Genomic DNA, 14,599 nt, shown 5'->3' with positions numbered 1-14,599 from the left:
TTAACAGTGTGTTTGAGATTAAAATGTCTTAAAGCAGCAGTTATTCTTGATCCCATCGAAACGAAGCCTTCTTGCCACTCTGGTGTCACTCTGAGTTTATGTTTACCAGCCTCACTCTCAATCCAAAGCTGTGTCATTGCAACATGTTCATAAATGATCTGTCTTTCTCTCTACAGGAGGATTGTGAAGCAGAAAATGTGTGGGAGATGGGAGGTTTAGGAATCTTGACGTCTGTTCCTATAACACCCAGAGTGGTTTGCTTTCTCTGTGCCAGCAGTGGGCATGTAGAGGTAAGAGATCTTGCTTCTTGGTACCCCAGAAAGTTGAATGGTAGTTGATTTTGCTGTGATGAAAGAAATCATTTATTCTGTTTTGATGGTATGTGGCAGATACTATCCCCTCTTTATTTTTAAAGTAATCTTTATGCCCAATTTGAGGCTCAAACTCACAAGAGCAAGAGTCGCATTCTCTGCCAACTGAGCCACCCAGACACCCCTGTTGTTCCCTCCTTAAGCCAGCTAATGAAATGCTGTAGACGTTTTTTAGAGATTTTATAAAGGAATCTACTCCTTAGTAGAAGAGCAGAATTATTGAGTGTGAAAGGTTTAATGGTCTCATCTCTTTAAATTCAGACTCTTTATTAGTTCTAATATTTCTGCTATATATTCAAATATGGCAAAAATGATATAGTGTGCTTTTGGAAAAAGAGATGGCTGTCTTATATTGACTGTCAAAAATGCTTAGTCTGTAAAGAGCTCTTAGCAATTATTAAGAAAAAGGAAGAACACCCAGTAAAAAAAAATAGGCTCAAGACAGGAATATGTAATTCACAAAATGAGAAATAAAAACATGGTGGGAAAAAAAATAAAAAAATAAAAAAAATAAAAACATGGTGGGAGGGGGTCCTTAAGCCTTCTGTTGACCTTAAATTGGACATTAAAGCATGATTTAAAAGATTATGTGGGAAGGGGTGCCTGGCTAGCTAGCTCAGTCAGTGGAGCATGAGATTATTGATTTTGGGGTTGTGAGTTCAAGCCCCACGTAGGCTGTAGAGATTGCTTAAAAAAAATCTTCAGAGGCACCTGGATGGCTCAGTCGGTTAAGTGTCTGAGTCTTGACTTCGGCTCAGGTTGTGATCTCAGGGTTATGAGATTGAGCCCCGAATCAGCTCCATGCTCAGCATGGAGTCTGCTGGAGATTCTCTGTCTTCCTCCCCTGCCCCTCGCTTACTCTCTTTCTTATTAATAAGTAAATTAATAAAATCTTTAAGAAAATCATATGGGGAAGAAAAGATATGTGGAAATAGGGACTTTCTCTTGGTGGAAACTAAGTTAGTTGCGATCTTTCTTTCTGAGAGGCTTGTTCAGAAATGTGTATTTGTCTTTAAAACAAGCATACTGTCTAACCCAGTAATGGCGCTCCAGGCATTTATCCTAAGAATATAATTAGATAAATCAACAAATAGGTATATGCTGATAGGTAGGTATGTATGTATGTATGTATGTGTGTGTGTGTGTGTATAATACATACATATATATATATAATAAACCCTTCTCTATATGGATGTATAATAAACAGAAGGGTTTATTTCAGTATTGTTTATGGTAATAAAAAATAGGAAACCACCAAAAGTTTGTCAATAAGGGGCAAGGTCTTCTTACAATAATCATAGGACATGTATATAAGGGCAAATATGAAGTCCTAGATAATAACATAGATTGATATTGACATGAGAAGGTGTTCATAACATGGAGACACTCTCTTACTGAGTTAAGAGAGCAGGTTACAAAGCAGGATATAAAGTGTGACCCCATTTTGGTTTGGATATTGTTTTAAAAATGTGTATACAGGAAAAATTGTGGAAGGATTTACATCAAAATCTTAAAAGTGATTGGATTATGGTGCCTTGTTTTCTCTTCATTTTATTTTTCTTTATCCTTTTGAGTCTTTTGCAGTGAGTATTTGCCACCCTTACAGTAAGAAAGAAGTAAAAAGACTTTGATTAGGAAGCAGTAGTTTGTCATTCATATAATTCTCAATTCCAGAATGCCTTCTTAGCTTGTTATTTTATCACATATGTATTTTAAGGTCATGAAGAAATTACAAAGCCAGCTAATAATGTGGATATTGAGTAATCTGAGAGACTCACTCACTAGCTAAGAGATTCAGTCCTGCCCACTTGGTATGTTAAATTATACAGTAGCAAAATTACAAATTATTTTCTGGTATTCATTCATTACGCAAAAATATTTTAGTGCCTATTATGAACAATAATATGGTTCTAAGTGGCGAGGCTGTTTTAGATACTACTGAGACTAAGAATATTCAGTCTGTAAGTGTCAAGGGTCCACTGTATCTCTTCTGCACATAATCTTAATGCTTTACATCCACACATCTACTGCCTGAGGAATAACTGGTAGCACCAGTCCTTCAACTTCTGTGATAAAATGGGGAGTATAATTTTTTCAGAGTATAATTGCTTTAATTTAAATTGTGTGGTTTTGCACAGCAATCCCACAGGATTCCTAAAAACTGAACTAGAGGATGAATAGCTCATTGCCTGTATTATAACCCTAAAGCATAACTGGTGCTTGATGAATTCTGACATTTGAGTTGGGTTTTTTTGTTTGTTTGTTTTTAAGATTTATCTATTCATTTGAGAGAGAGAGCATGCATTGGGGAAAGGATAGAGGGAGAGAGAGAATCCCTAGCAAGTTCCATACCGCACTGAGTGCAGAGCCCAACATGAGGCTCAATCCCACAACCATGATGAGATCATGACCTGAGCTAAAACCAAGAGTTGGACACTTAACCAACTGCACCACCCATGCACCCCCTGACATTCGAATTTTTAAAACCTTCAGATTTACAGAAAAGTTACAAGAGTGTAGTACAAAGAATTCCCATATACCTTTCACCCAGATTTCCCAAATGTTCATATTTTTTATTTGCTTTATCCTTTCCTCTGTGTCTGTATTTTACAAAGTGAGAAATAAAATATGTACATACATTTTGTATATAGACATATTTTATATATAGGCACTTTTTTTTTTTTTTTAATTTTTTTTTTTATTTATGATAGTCACAGAGAGAGAGAGAGAGAGAGAGAGGCAGAGACACAGGCAGAGGGAGAAGCAGGCTCCATGCACCGGGAGCCCGATGTGGGATTCGATCCCGGGTCTCCAGGATCGCGCCCTGGGCCAAAGGCAGGCGCCAAACCGCTGCGCCACCCAGGGATCCCCCTAGGCACTTTTTTATAGACACATTTTTTTCTAAAAATTTGGAAGTTGCAGATGTGTCCTTTTATGTCTAAATATTTTAGTGTGTATTTCCTAAAACCAAGGACATTCTCTCATATAATCACGGTGTAGTTGTCAGTCAGGACATTACAGAGCTATATTACTGTTATCTAATCTATAAACCTTATTTAGGTTTGGCCAGTTGTCCCAATAATTCTCTTATGGCAAAGGAAATGTGTGGGTCATCTTCATTCAAATTAAAAAAAAAAAATCCCTACATGAAAATACTGTTTCTACAATTAGAGTGGGAGAGGACAAACCGGAGCTTACATCTGTCTTTAGTATCTTGTAGGAAGCCCTTAAAACCCTCCCTCTTTCCCCTTTCCCACAGCTCTTTGCTTGTACCTCGCTTTTGGCACTTAGTGCATTTTGGTGAATCTGGAATTATATTTATTTTGACACTTTTAAAATTCTACCGTTATTACTCTAGGCCCCTGCATCTCCTGCAGTGCCTAATCTTGTGCTTTTTTTTTTTTAACATAGTCATTGCTAAATGATTTATGTATTAAATAAAATAAATAAATATATACCACTGGACTCCTAAAGCCTGAAGTCTGTGAATAGCACTTGGTTGAGGTCTCTCCGTGTCATGTGACGATGTGTTCCCCCTCTTCCCCCCTAGTTTGTGTATTGCCAAGTCTGTTGTGAGCCCTTCCACAAGTTTTGTTTGGAGGAGAACGAGCGCCCCCTGGAGGACCAGCTGGAGAACTGGTGTTGTCGCCGCTGCAAGTTCTGTCACGTTTGTGGAAGGCAGCATCAAGCTACAAAGGTAGGAAACAAAGTCACGACTGTTCAGGCTGTTACTCTCTAGCTCCGTTTCTGCCTTTTGGTTTAGGCTTTTGTACCTATATTTTTTTCTCTGTTGGTTTAGTCTATCGTGACTGTTAAGTACAATTCATTGCCTATTTTTGTGTTTTAATTTGAGGAATATTGGATAAAATCTCCCCAATAACCCAAATCTACCTAAGAATATCCATCACTGAGTGCCTTTAGCAGGACATAAATCCCAGTGCTTTCTTTGAGAGTGAAATAATTCGGGAGAAAATTTAAACTGTTTGAATGATGTGCTATACTTACTTAAAAGTCAGTATGAAATGATTACCAAATAAGAGGTATTTCAAGTGAGTCGAATGTAATACCGATCTTTTTTTTTTTTTTAATTTTTATTTATTTATGATAGGCACACAGTGAGAGAGAGAGAGAGGCAGAGACACAGGCAGAGGGAGAAACAGGCTCCATGCACCGGGAGCCCGACCTGGGATTCGATCTCGGATCTCCAGGATCGCGCCCTGGGCCAAAGGCAGGCACTAAACCTCTGCGCCACCCAGGGATCCCCGATCTTTTTTTTTTTTTTTTATGTGATACCCACCTTCTTGCCTTTATATTTTCTTTATATGTTTTCTTGCCTTCTATATTTTCTTATATATTCTTTCTTTCTTTCTTTCTTTCTTTCTTTCTTTCTTTCTTTCTTTCTTTCTTTCTTTCTTCTTTCTTTTTAATTAAAGTATAACGGACATATGATTTGATGTGAGTTTCAGGTGCACAGCTTAGTGACTCAGCACTTCTGTACATGACTCAGGGCTCACCACAAGGAGCACGGTCACCATCCACTGTCACACAGCATTATTACAATCTCATGGACTGTACTCCCTCTGCTGTCCTTTCCTCTCCCTGACTTGTTTATTTTCTACTGGAAGCATGTCCCTCTTCATCCTCTGTCTTTGTGTCCTTTACAGCAGCTGCTGGAGTGTAATAAGTGCCGAAACAGCTATCACCCCGAGTGCCTGGGACCAAACTACCCCACCAAGCCCACCAAGAAAAAGAAAGTTTGGGTGAGTACACATGTCCCGCTGCAGCAGAGAGAACTGTCATGGATTCTTGGGCTTGAACAAGGGATGTCCCTGTAGCCATTTGTCGGTCTCATTATTAGGAAGAACCATCCCAAAAGAGGTCAACTTGAGAAATGGATCACCTCTGATGTCTTTAAATGAGACGAGATATTAAAAATAAGAAATTCCTGTTGAATTTCTTGTCTTTCCCAGATCTGCACCAAGTGTGTTCGCTGCAAGAGCTGTGGATCCACGACTCCAGGCAAAGGGTGGGATGCGCAGTGGTCTCATGATTTTTCACTGTGCCACGACTGTGCCAAACTCTTTGCTAAAGGTACTTCAAAAAAGCCAGTTTTGTCAACTTGTCAGGCTTATATTTGGTGTTTTGACGGCAAACTGGACACTGCAGTGGAACAAACTAAAAAGCTGTGTACACCTTGCCAAGGATACCATTCAGATCCATTTACTAAGTTCCTGATCTTGCTCTTTTCTTTACACAGAGCATTACAGCAACTAGAAATATTTTGTTAGCTTATACGGGAAGAATTAAAGGGACTTTTTGTAATAACCAACTACAAAGAAGTGCTCTAAGCCAGTATTTCTTAAAGTGAGGTACATAGACATTAGATCATTTCAGAAATGATTATAGGTGTTACCAAGTCAACCATTTCATTCTAATAGTTACACTAGAAAAAAATTATACCTAATACATTAAATTCATTTTACTGACTTGGGATAATAATGATACAAAGCTTAGTACTGACATTGAAAGTAACCAATCAATTTTAAGTTTATTAAGTAAAGAGTAATAGGGAGGTGCATGGAGAAAGCAAATTGATGAAGTCTGTACTTTGTGCTGAAGTTTAGGATGTGTTGAGCTCTAATTTAAAGTGCTAGGAATAAAGAGAAAGTGTAAATGAACTGTTTTTTTACTCTCATGTCCTCACCTCCTTTTTAAAAATCTAAATCTTTCTTTGGGGAATCCCTGGGTTTGCTCAGTGGTTTGGTGCCTTCCTTCAGCCGGGCGTGTGATCCTGGAGACCTGGGATCGAGTCTCACATCGGGCTCCCTGCATGGAGCCTGCTTCTCCCTCTATGCCTGTGTCTCTGCTTCTCTCTGTGTCTCTGTGTGTCTCTCATGAATAAATAGATAAAATCTTTTTAAAAATAAATAAATAAATAAATCTTTCTTTGAAATGTGTAAGAGAGAAAGTCTCTTATTCATTTTCTACTGTGTTATTTGTAAACTCTACCTTGTGACCTTTAAGAATGAGTCTAAATAGAATTTGTGGCATATTCGAAGAGCTTAGAATAATCTTGACACTTCACAGATGTGTGAGCATTGCAGAGTAGATCCATGCCGGCATTTGTAAGCAGTTCCAGAGGAGAGCTGGCACCTGGAAGTCAGGGCCCGAGTGGCACTGGGGTGTGAGCCAGAGCACTGCTGAAGAGTGTGCTTTGCTTTCAGGGAACTTCTGCCCTCTCTGTGATAAGTGTTACGACGATGATGACTACGAGAGTAAGATGATGCAGTGTGGGAAGTGTGATCGCTGGGTCCATTCCAAATGTGAGAATCTTTCAGGTACAGAAGGTTGGAGTCTTTTTATTATGGTTTCCTTCTTGCTTGGTACAGTTAGAGCCCCCAGAGTAATGCGTCAAGTGATGCTCACTTAGCGGGACCCTAGCCCTTTAAGATCTTTATTTGCTGTGTTTGGTGGGCACTTTAACCTATAGACCCCCCCAGCCCCAGATCCGGTGCTGGTGTCCGTAGTACCCCATGGAGATGGGTGCGTGCGGGGTTCCCCAGGGGATGCCAGAGTCTAGCCGCTGTCCCCAGTACGTGGCTTCGTATGAAGCTGCCCTCCCCTCTGTGCCCCTCTTGAGAGCACCTCAGCATTGCAGGTTTTTGTTTTTCTAGACGAGATGTATGAGATTCTATCTAATCTGCCAGAGAGTGTGGCCTACACCTGTGTGAACTGTACTGAGCGGCACCCGGCAGAGTGGCGGCTGGCCCTGGAGAAGGAGCTCCAGCTCTCTCTGAAGCAAGTCCTGACCGCTCTGCTGAACTCGCGGACCACTAGCCACTTGCTTCGCTACCGGCAGGTAGGCCCGAGTCTGCTTTCCCAAGACTTTGTTCTTAGGTGGGTTTTACCCAGTGATGGGACATTCGTTTGCCTCTTTCTCATGTAGTCCTGTAGTATTAACTTGCTTTGCCTTTCAACTGTTAGGAAAATCTTTAGGAACAAGAGTAGGACCTTCTTCGGGGGCCTTCTTTGCTGTTATAATAAGAAATTTGGACTTCATGCTCTGAGGGCTCTAGCGAGTGCCAATGAAAGGCTTCACCCAAGAGTAACCCTATCAGAGTTGCTTTTTAGGGAGGAAAAAAAAGAGGGGCACATGGATGGCTCAGGGTTGAGCGTCTGCTTTTGGCCCAGGTCCTGATCCCACAGCCCTGGGATCGAGTCCTGCTTTGGGCTCCCCGCAGGGAGCCTGTTTTTCCCTCTGCCTGTGTCTTTGCCTCTCTCTGTGTGTCTGTCATGAATAAATAAATAAAATCTTCAAAAAAAGAAAGAAAAAGGAAAAAAAAAGATTCTGATGAGAAGAAGGAAGGATTGGAGAGGCTGGAGGCAGGAATGGTGGTTAGGAGGTAGTTGGAGTAATCTGGGTGAGAGGGAGAGTGTTGGCCTAATCTGACAGTCATGTGGCTGTCACTCTGGGAGAAATCCCTAGGGCTCCTTGGCACAATTTGTAAACCACTACTTTTTGCCCACCATCCACTACTTTTATAGATGGTACACCTGTAGAGTAGTCACTGGAAACACAAGGTAAAATGTTGGAAGAACCTCAAAGATAACTGGACCTGCTTTGGCTGCTGCTTTGTCTCCTAATCTCCATTTTTTGAATAGGAAGATTTACTATCTCTGTCTCCTTCAGAAGGAATGGGACAACTTCTATGTCTTCATACTCTGTTTGGAAGTTATCAAGCAGCTCTCCTAAGTTCACCGGTTCTTAGAGAACCGGCTCATTTCTTTTTCTATTATTTAAGAAGTCTCTGGTTATTTTCATGTTCTTTAGGTTTTATAATATAAATCATTCAGTACCATCTTTATTAATTTTAGTAGAATGTGCACAGATGCCTCATTTTCAGGGTTAGATAAAAGAAACCTATCTTTCTTGGCAACAGGCTGCCAAGCCTCCAGACTTAAATCCTGAGACAGAGGAGAGTATACCTTCCCGCAGCTCCCCAGAAGGACCTGATCCACCAGTGCTTACTGAGGTCAGCAAACAGGAAGATCAACAGCCTTTAGATCTGGAAGGAGTCAAAAGGAAAATGGACCAAGGGAACTACACTTCTGTGGTATGTCTCTACAGCAAACTACCGACATTGCAAGTGCCAACTTAGCTCCGTTGGGTCTTTTAGAGTATGAGGCTGAGAGTGAGCACTAGAAGATGGTTTGTATTTTATTTAGAAATGTCGTGTGGATTTAAATACCTAAAAATCTGTGAGTTCTTTTAGATCTGTGTTTCATAAAATGGGAAAGTAGTGTCTCAAAAATGGTTCTTTTATTTGGCTGTCATCTGAATTCTCTGAAAATTATTTTTGTATTAAAATTATTTTTGTTTTCGAACTGCTTATGGAAAAATGCTAACGTGAAATTACTTTTGCCCCTTTTGAAATCATGTCTAAATAATGTCTTTCCATATAGGATATTCATTTATAGATGTCTTTTTAAATTTATCATTTTGAGGGGATCCCTAGGTGGCTCAGTGGTTTGGCGCCTGCCTTCGGCCCAGGGTGTGATCCTGGAGTCCGGGGATCGAGTCCCGCATTGGGCTTCCCGCATGGAGCCTGCTTCTCCCTCTGCCTGTGTCTCACCCTGTGTCTCTCATGAATAAATAAATAAAATTTTTAAAAAACAATAAATAAATAAATTTATCATTTTGAAAATGTATGGGAATGATCACTTGATATCTTATGCTATCTTAAGCTATTCAGTTGATTATTTATTTTAATCTACATAAAAAATTATGGCCCTGGGCAGCCCTGGTAGTGCAGCGGTTTAGCGCCGCCTGCAGCCCGGGGTGTGATCCTGAGGACCTGGGATCCAGTCCCATGTCGGGCTCCCTGCGTGGAGCCTGCTTCTCCCTCTGCCTGTGTCTCTGCCTCTCTCTGTGTGTCTCTATGAATAAATAAATAAAATCTTTAAAAAAAAATTATGGCCCTATTTGGGTAACTTACCATGATACAGCTAATTTACTTGCATTCTTGCCTTATTAGCTTGGCTTCCCTTGACCTCCACAAGTTAATTGTGAACTGAATTCCAAAGGCCTCTGCTAAAGAGAAATTATACTGCATTAAAATAGAGTATCCATTTTCTGTTGGATCTCTGGGCTGTGCAGTTTAGGAAGAGAGAGGAAATGGTTTTGAGAGCACACTGTTTTATGAATAATTAATACTTTGTTTTTTGTATACAGTTGGAGTTCAGTGATGATATCGTGAAGATCATTCAAGCAGCCATTAATTCAGATGGAGGGCAGCCAGAGATTAAAAAAGCCAACAGCATGGTCAAGTCCTTCTTTATTCGGGTGAATGATATTAATAGTTCATGTTTTCAATGCTTATCTATGGGTAAATTTACTCCATGAACAGAACGGATTTATTTCCCTCTCCGTTCTGTTTTGCCATGTGTATAAAACATCTTTTGGTTTAACTCTGATTCTTTGAGGGGAAGTTGGTGAGGTGGCCAGAGTGGATGGATCTTTCCCTTGGCGGCCTGAAATCATCCTCATATTGACAGAGAAGCTGGTGGAAGTTGTTGGTTTTTGTGTGGTTTCCAAATGAACGTCCACATGCTCACATTTCGTTTGTTTGTTTTTCTGTTAGCAAATGGAACGTGTTTTTCCATGGTTCAGTGTCAAAAAGTCTAGGTTTTGGGAGCCAAATAAAGTATCAAGCAAGTAAGTAAATTCAGTATTACTTTTTTCTCCCACTTTATCAGCTTGAAATCTGAGAGTTCTTGTATTTCTAGATTAAGGTTTCTTTGGACTAGGTTTTAAGATAAAAATTAGTAGTTGATTGAATGCCTTTTCAGTGCTGATTTAGAGATGATACTGAATGTAGTCTGTTGCCCCTTTTTTTTCCTTTTATGTTATGTTTTCTGCAAGTTGGCTTAACTTGTGGCATATGTACAGTACATGTGCTTCTATATGTAGCTCAGTATTTGGACTTGTTATAATTGGGTTCTGTGTTATTTAATTCAAATGGTGCTCTCTACCACTCTTGAGTATCCATATTTAACCTTAAGTTTTTATTCCAGCAAATCCTTTTGGATAGTTATCACTTGTTTCTGGGAGTTTAATCAGGCGTCATATTGAGACTATATATTTTTTTAAATAATAAAATCCCATATATTTGGGCAGTTTCCAAATTCTGTGGCTTGTCCATTCTGTGAATGTCTCATGCATGGGGGCTATGACCTGATGATATCAAGAATTTGATTATTTTGTATAGTTCTAGGTATATTGTAGGAGTTCAATAAATACTTGTTGAATCAATTATTTTCAGCAGTGGGATGTTACCAAACGCAGTGCTTCCACCTTCACTTGACCATAATTATGCTCAGTGGCAGGAGCGGGAGGAAAACAGCCACACTGAGCAGCCTCCTTTAATGAAGAAAATCATCCCAGCTCCCAAACCTAAAGGACCTGGAGAACCAGACTCTCCAACTCCTCTCCATCCTCCTACACCACCAATTTTGAGTAAGGCACCAAATGAGTCATTATCCATTTCTCTCTAGATGCAAATGATTAACTCTGTGAATCTAAATTTAATATACTTGCATATTGGAAAGAAATTTTCAGGTCATCCTTAAATGTAATAAAGTCATTATTTTCACTTAGCTTGGACTGGTAACAAGAAATCGATATAAATACTCTTAACAGATGGTGAGATAGCATAACTTTGAACACTTTATGAAAGTGTTTATTTTATAAGCTGCAGGCTATTTAAACCAAATTGGTTTTTTGTTTTTTTTTTCCTTCTTGGAAATCAGACCTAGTATCGCCAGTTTTAACTGGATGTCTTTTGGGCTCTAAGGTACTGATAGGAGTCGAGAAGATAGTCCAGAACTGAACCCACCCCCGGGCATAGAAGATAATAGACAATGTGCATTGTGTTTGACATATGGTGATGACAGTGCTAATGTAAGTATCTTGGCGAATGGGGTCCTACTTAGCAGATGCTCATGTGAACTGTTGGTCCTGTGTGTCTAAATTCTATGACTGGGTGCCATTTATTTAGTGAATGTTTGTCAGCTAGCTGTGACACTTGGGTTTTTTTTTTTTTTTTTTTTTCCTATAACTGATTTAGTGGATTTAAAGATGATTTGCCTCTGGGCACCAGAGCGGCTCAGAGGGTTAAACTTCTGACTCTTGATCTCAGCTCATGTCTTAATCATTGAGTGGTGAGTTCAAGCCCTGCACTGGGCTCCACACTGGGCGTGGAGCCTGCTTAAAAAAAAAAAAAAAAAATTATTTGCCTTAAATTAACCTGCTGGTGTCTAGTAATTTCTAAAGGAGATTTCTCAGAAAGTTTCTATGAAAGTCAGTAAATATTTAAATTGCTTATGAAAGGCTTGTGTTTAATGTAGGATGGCAGCATGGTGAAGACCCAAGCCTGGCAGGCTGCCTGGATTCATTCCTGTGCTCTCCTGCCTACTTGTTGACCTTGGCAAGGAGCTTAACCTCTCTGACGCTCAGTTTCATCTTTAAAATGTGGATAATAATACTTAACCTCAGAATGGTTGTGAGACTAAAGGAAATAAGATTTACAAAGCTTTATTTAGTGCTAGGCACATAGTAAGCTTAAAATAAAAAAAAAATTAAAAAAAAGTTTTTTAATGCAAGCAGAGAGACCTGGCTTTGGAATAACGATTTTTAAGAAGTCAGTGCACATTTTTATGAACTTGCCACATATGCTTACATTTTGATTCACTATGTTTATAAAATATTTCTCGGCTATGGAACCTAGAAAGGTGAGAGGTGGACACAGAAACATTGAGAAATGAATTTTGATTTTTGTGTGTATCCCTAAGTTAAAGAATTTTTATTGATATTATCTTGACTGAGGTAGAGTTAATACCAAGGAAAGCCTTCTCTGACAGTATATTCTTTAAAGAAAAAAGAAATCTCTTGATTTCATAGGATGCTGGCCGTTTGCTTTACATTGGCCAAAATGAGTGGACACATGTAAATTGCGCTTTGTGGTCAGCAGAAGTGTTTGAAGACGATGATGGATCACTAAAGAATGTGCACATGGCTGTGATCAGGGGCAAGCAGCTGGTAAGACCTTGTGTAAATGTTACGGAAAAGATTTCCCCTCAGCTTCCAGGTATTCTTTTATGGCTACATGCTACTTCGTTGAGGCTTCTATAATACCTTCACAATGGTTAGCCGTCATCAAATACTGGTGTGTACTGTAGGTAGATTACTACTCTGATCCCTGGGGGATGGTGCAAAAGAAATAGAAGACAAAGTATTATCTAGTTTGGGAGATAATTTGAAGTGCAAGAAAAGTGTTAATTTATTAAGTGATTTAGACAAAATGATCTCAAAGGTCCTAGTTGAATAAACACTCTATGATTCCATAAAATAAACCCACATAAATGCACACATGAAGAGGAGATGTGGGAAATGATTGGTAGATAGAAGCTAAGCGTAGTCAGAAAAGGCCAGGAAGGGGATCCCTGGGTGGCTCAGCGTTTTGGCGCCTGCCTTTGGCCCAGGGCGTGATCCTAGAGTGCCAGGACCCGCATCGGGCTCCCGGCGTGAAGCCTGCTTCTCCCTCTGCCTGTGTCTCTGCCTCTCTCTCTCTCTCTCTCTCTCTCTCTCTCATGAATAAATAAATCTTTAAAAAAAAAAGAAAGAAAGAAAAGGCCAGGAAGAAGTAAAATTTTTAAAGCTAGTTATGAAGAAGAGGAGAAGATGAAGGATTCTCAGAAAGAAAGAGAGAGCGAGAAAGAAATAAACAGCCCATGTAAATTGTGTAGAGAGCACAAACAAAAACTCTTCTGTGGATATAGGAGCCCAGACTGACCGTGACAGATTAAGGTGGTGACATAAAGGCTATTTGAAGGAAATCTTTGAATTCTGTGATAAATTTAATCTGTTAAGTCTAGTAACTAGAGAACTCTTATGTTTCTGACTGGTATAATCTTTCTAGAACTGAGTTCTTATGGATATGGTAGCTTTCTAGCAAAATGATGTTTTTAGTATTGATCTTCAAAGTTTTATCTTCACTAAATCAATCCTGCATCCTAGAAACAAAACTATGTTTTGGTTTCAGTTCTAAATCAAAGTGTAATATTTATTTAAGTTTAATAAGTGCAGGGCCTCAGGGACACTGGGAGAGAAAGGATTTATAGAGGAGGGTTTATATAATTTCTCTGTAATTCAGCTGATTACCAATTTTTAAAAAATGAATTCTAGGAAACCCAGAATGGGGTAATTCTTTTTTTTTTTTTTGAATGGGGTAATTCTATAGAGGAGAAGGAAAATGGCCTAAAACATCTGAAAGTCTGACTTAGGTCTCTGTTCTCTCTGGGTGGTTAGAGATGTGAGTTCTGCCAAAAGCCAGGAGCCACTGTGGGTTGCTGCCTTACATCCTGCACCAGCAACTACCACTTCATGTGTTCTCGAGCCAAGAACTGTGTCTTTCTGGATGATAAGAAGGTGTATTGCCAACGACATCGGGATTTGATCAAAGGCGAGGTGAGAGCTTCTGTTGCTTTTCAAATTCTATAGGAGTTCAGGTGAAATAGGCTGAAAACAGCAAGATGGTAAGCTTTGTTTTACCTCCCTACTGTGTGTTCCTAGAATCACCTTCTTAGAAATATGGCAGTCCTCCTATGAAATAGCTGGGTGATTTGGAGATACACTCCGTACTTGCCCTCCAAGAAAATCAGTATCATGCATGTAACGTGTAAAGGGGCAGCCTATTAACAGTTGGGTTTTCATTTCAGGTGGTTCCTGAGAATGGATTTGAAGTTTTTAGAAGAGTGTTTGTGGACTTTGAAGGAATCAGCTTGAGAAGAAAGTTTCTCAATGGTTTAGAACCAGAAAATATCCACATGATGATTGGTATGACGTGGGGGGAGGTCTCCATGTATTGCTAGGGTATTTCCTGGCCTTTGGCTATAAAGTGAGCCTTCTCATTACCTCCTCTAATCAGTTCTTCTTTTCTTGGCCAGGCTCCATGACAATTGACTGCTTAGGAATTCTGAATGATCTCTCTGACTGTGAAGATAAGCTTTTTCCTATTGGATATCAGTAAGTAGCACCGTAGAGCTAAGACACCAGGCCCCACAGCTTGAGCACCCTCAACAACAAGCAGGTCTTGACTGGAGAGCCATACTTGTTAGCTACTTTTAATTGCTATTGGAAACTAACTACTTTTTTTGCTACTTTGTGTAGA

At 39.6% G+C, this 14,599-nt stretch overlaps 1 protein-coding gene across 2 annotated transcripts in view; it reads left to right on the top strand.

Moving 5' to 3' along the window:
* Positions 1–14,599, top strand: part of KMT2A (lysine methyltransferase 2A) — a 76,232-nt gene that overhangs the window by 31,580 nt on the left and 30,053 nt on the right. Inside the window, exons 10-24 of one of the 2 annotated variants that reach the window (XM_041770092.1) lie at positions 177–290; positions 3,922–4,068; positions 5,036–5,131; positions 5,342–5,462; positions 6,596–6,709; positions 7,046–7,230; positions 8,312–8,485; positions 9,604–9,714; positions 10,013–10,086; positions 10,694–10,887; positions 11,225–11,331; positions 12,331–12,468; positions 13,738–13,896; positions 14,148–14,265; positions 14,376–14,454. In XM_041770092.1, the coding sequence (XP_041626026.1) occupies positions 177–290; positions 3,922–4,068; positions 5,036–5,131; positions 5,342–5,462; positions 6,596–6,709; positions 7,046–7,230; positions 8,312–8,485; positions 9,604–9,714; positions 10,013–10,086; positions 10,694–10,887; positions 11,225–11,331; positions 12,331–12,468; positions 13,738–13,896; positions 14,148–14,265; positions 14,376–14,454 (1,931 nt within the window). Of the gene's footprint in view, positions 1–176; positions 291–3,921; positions 4,069–5,035; positions 5,132–5,341; positions 5,463–6,595; positions 6,719–7,045; positions 7,231–8,311; positions 8,486–9,603; positions 9,715–10,012; positions 10,087–10,693; positions 10,888–11,224; positions 11,332–12,330; positions 12,469–13,737; positions 13,897–14,147; positions 14,266–14,375; positions 14,455–14,599 lie in introns of both variants that reach the window. The other variant, XM_041770091.1, reaches the window with a different exon arrangement.

Source organism: Vulpes lagopus, chromosome 10 (assembly GCF_018345385.1).
Source record: "Vulpes lagopus strain Blue_001 chromosome 10, ASM1834538v1, whole genome shotgun sequence".
Taxonomy (NCBI): Eukaryota; Metazoa; Chordata; class Mammalia; order Carnivora; family Canidae; genus Vulpes; species Vulpes lagopus.
This window is presented reverse-complemented; position numbering and strand designations above follow the sequence as displayed.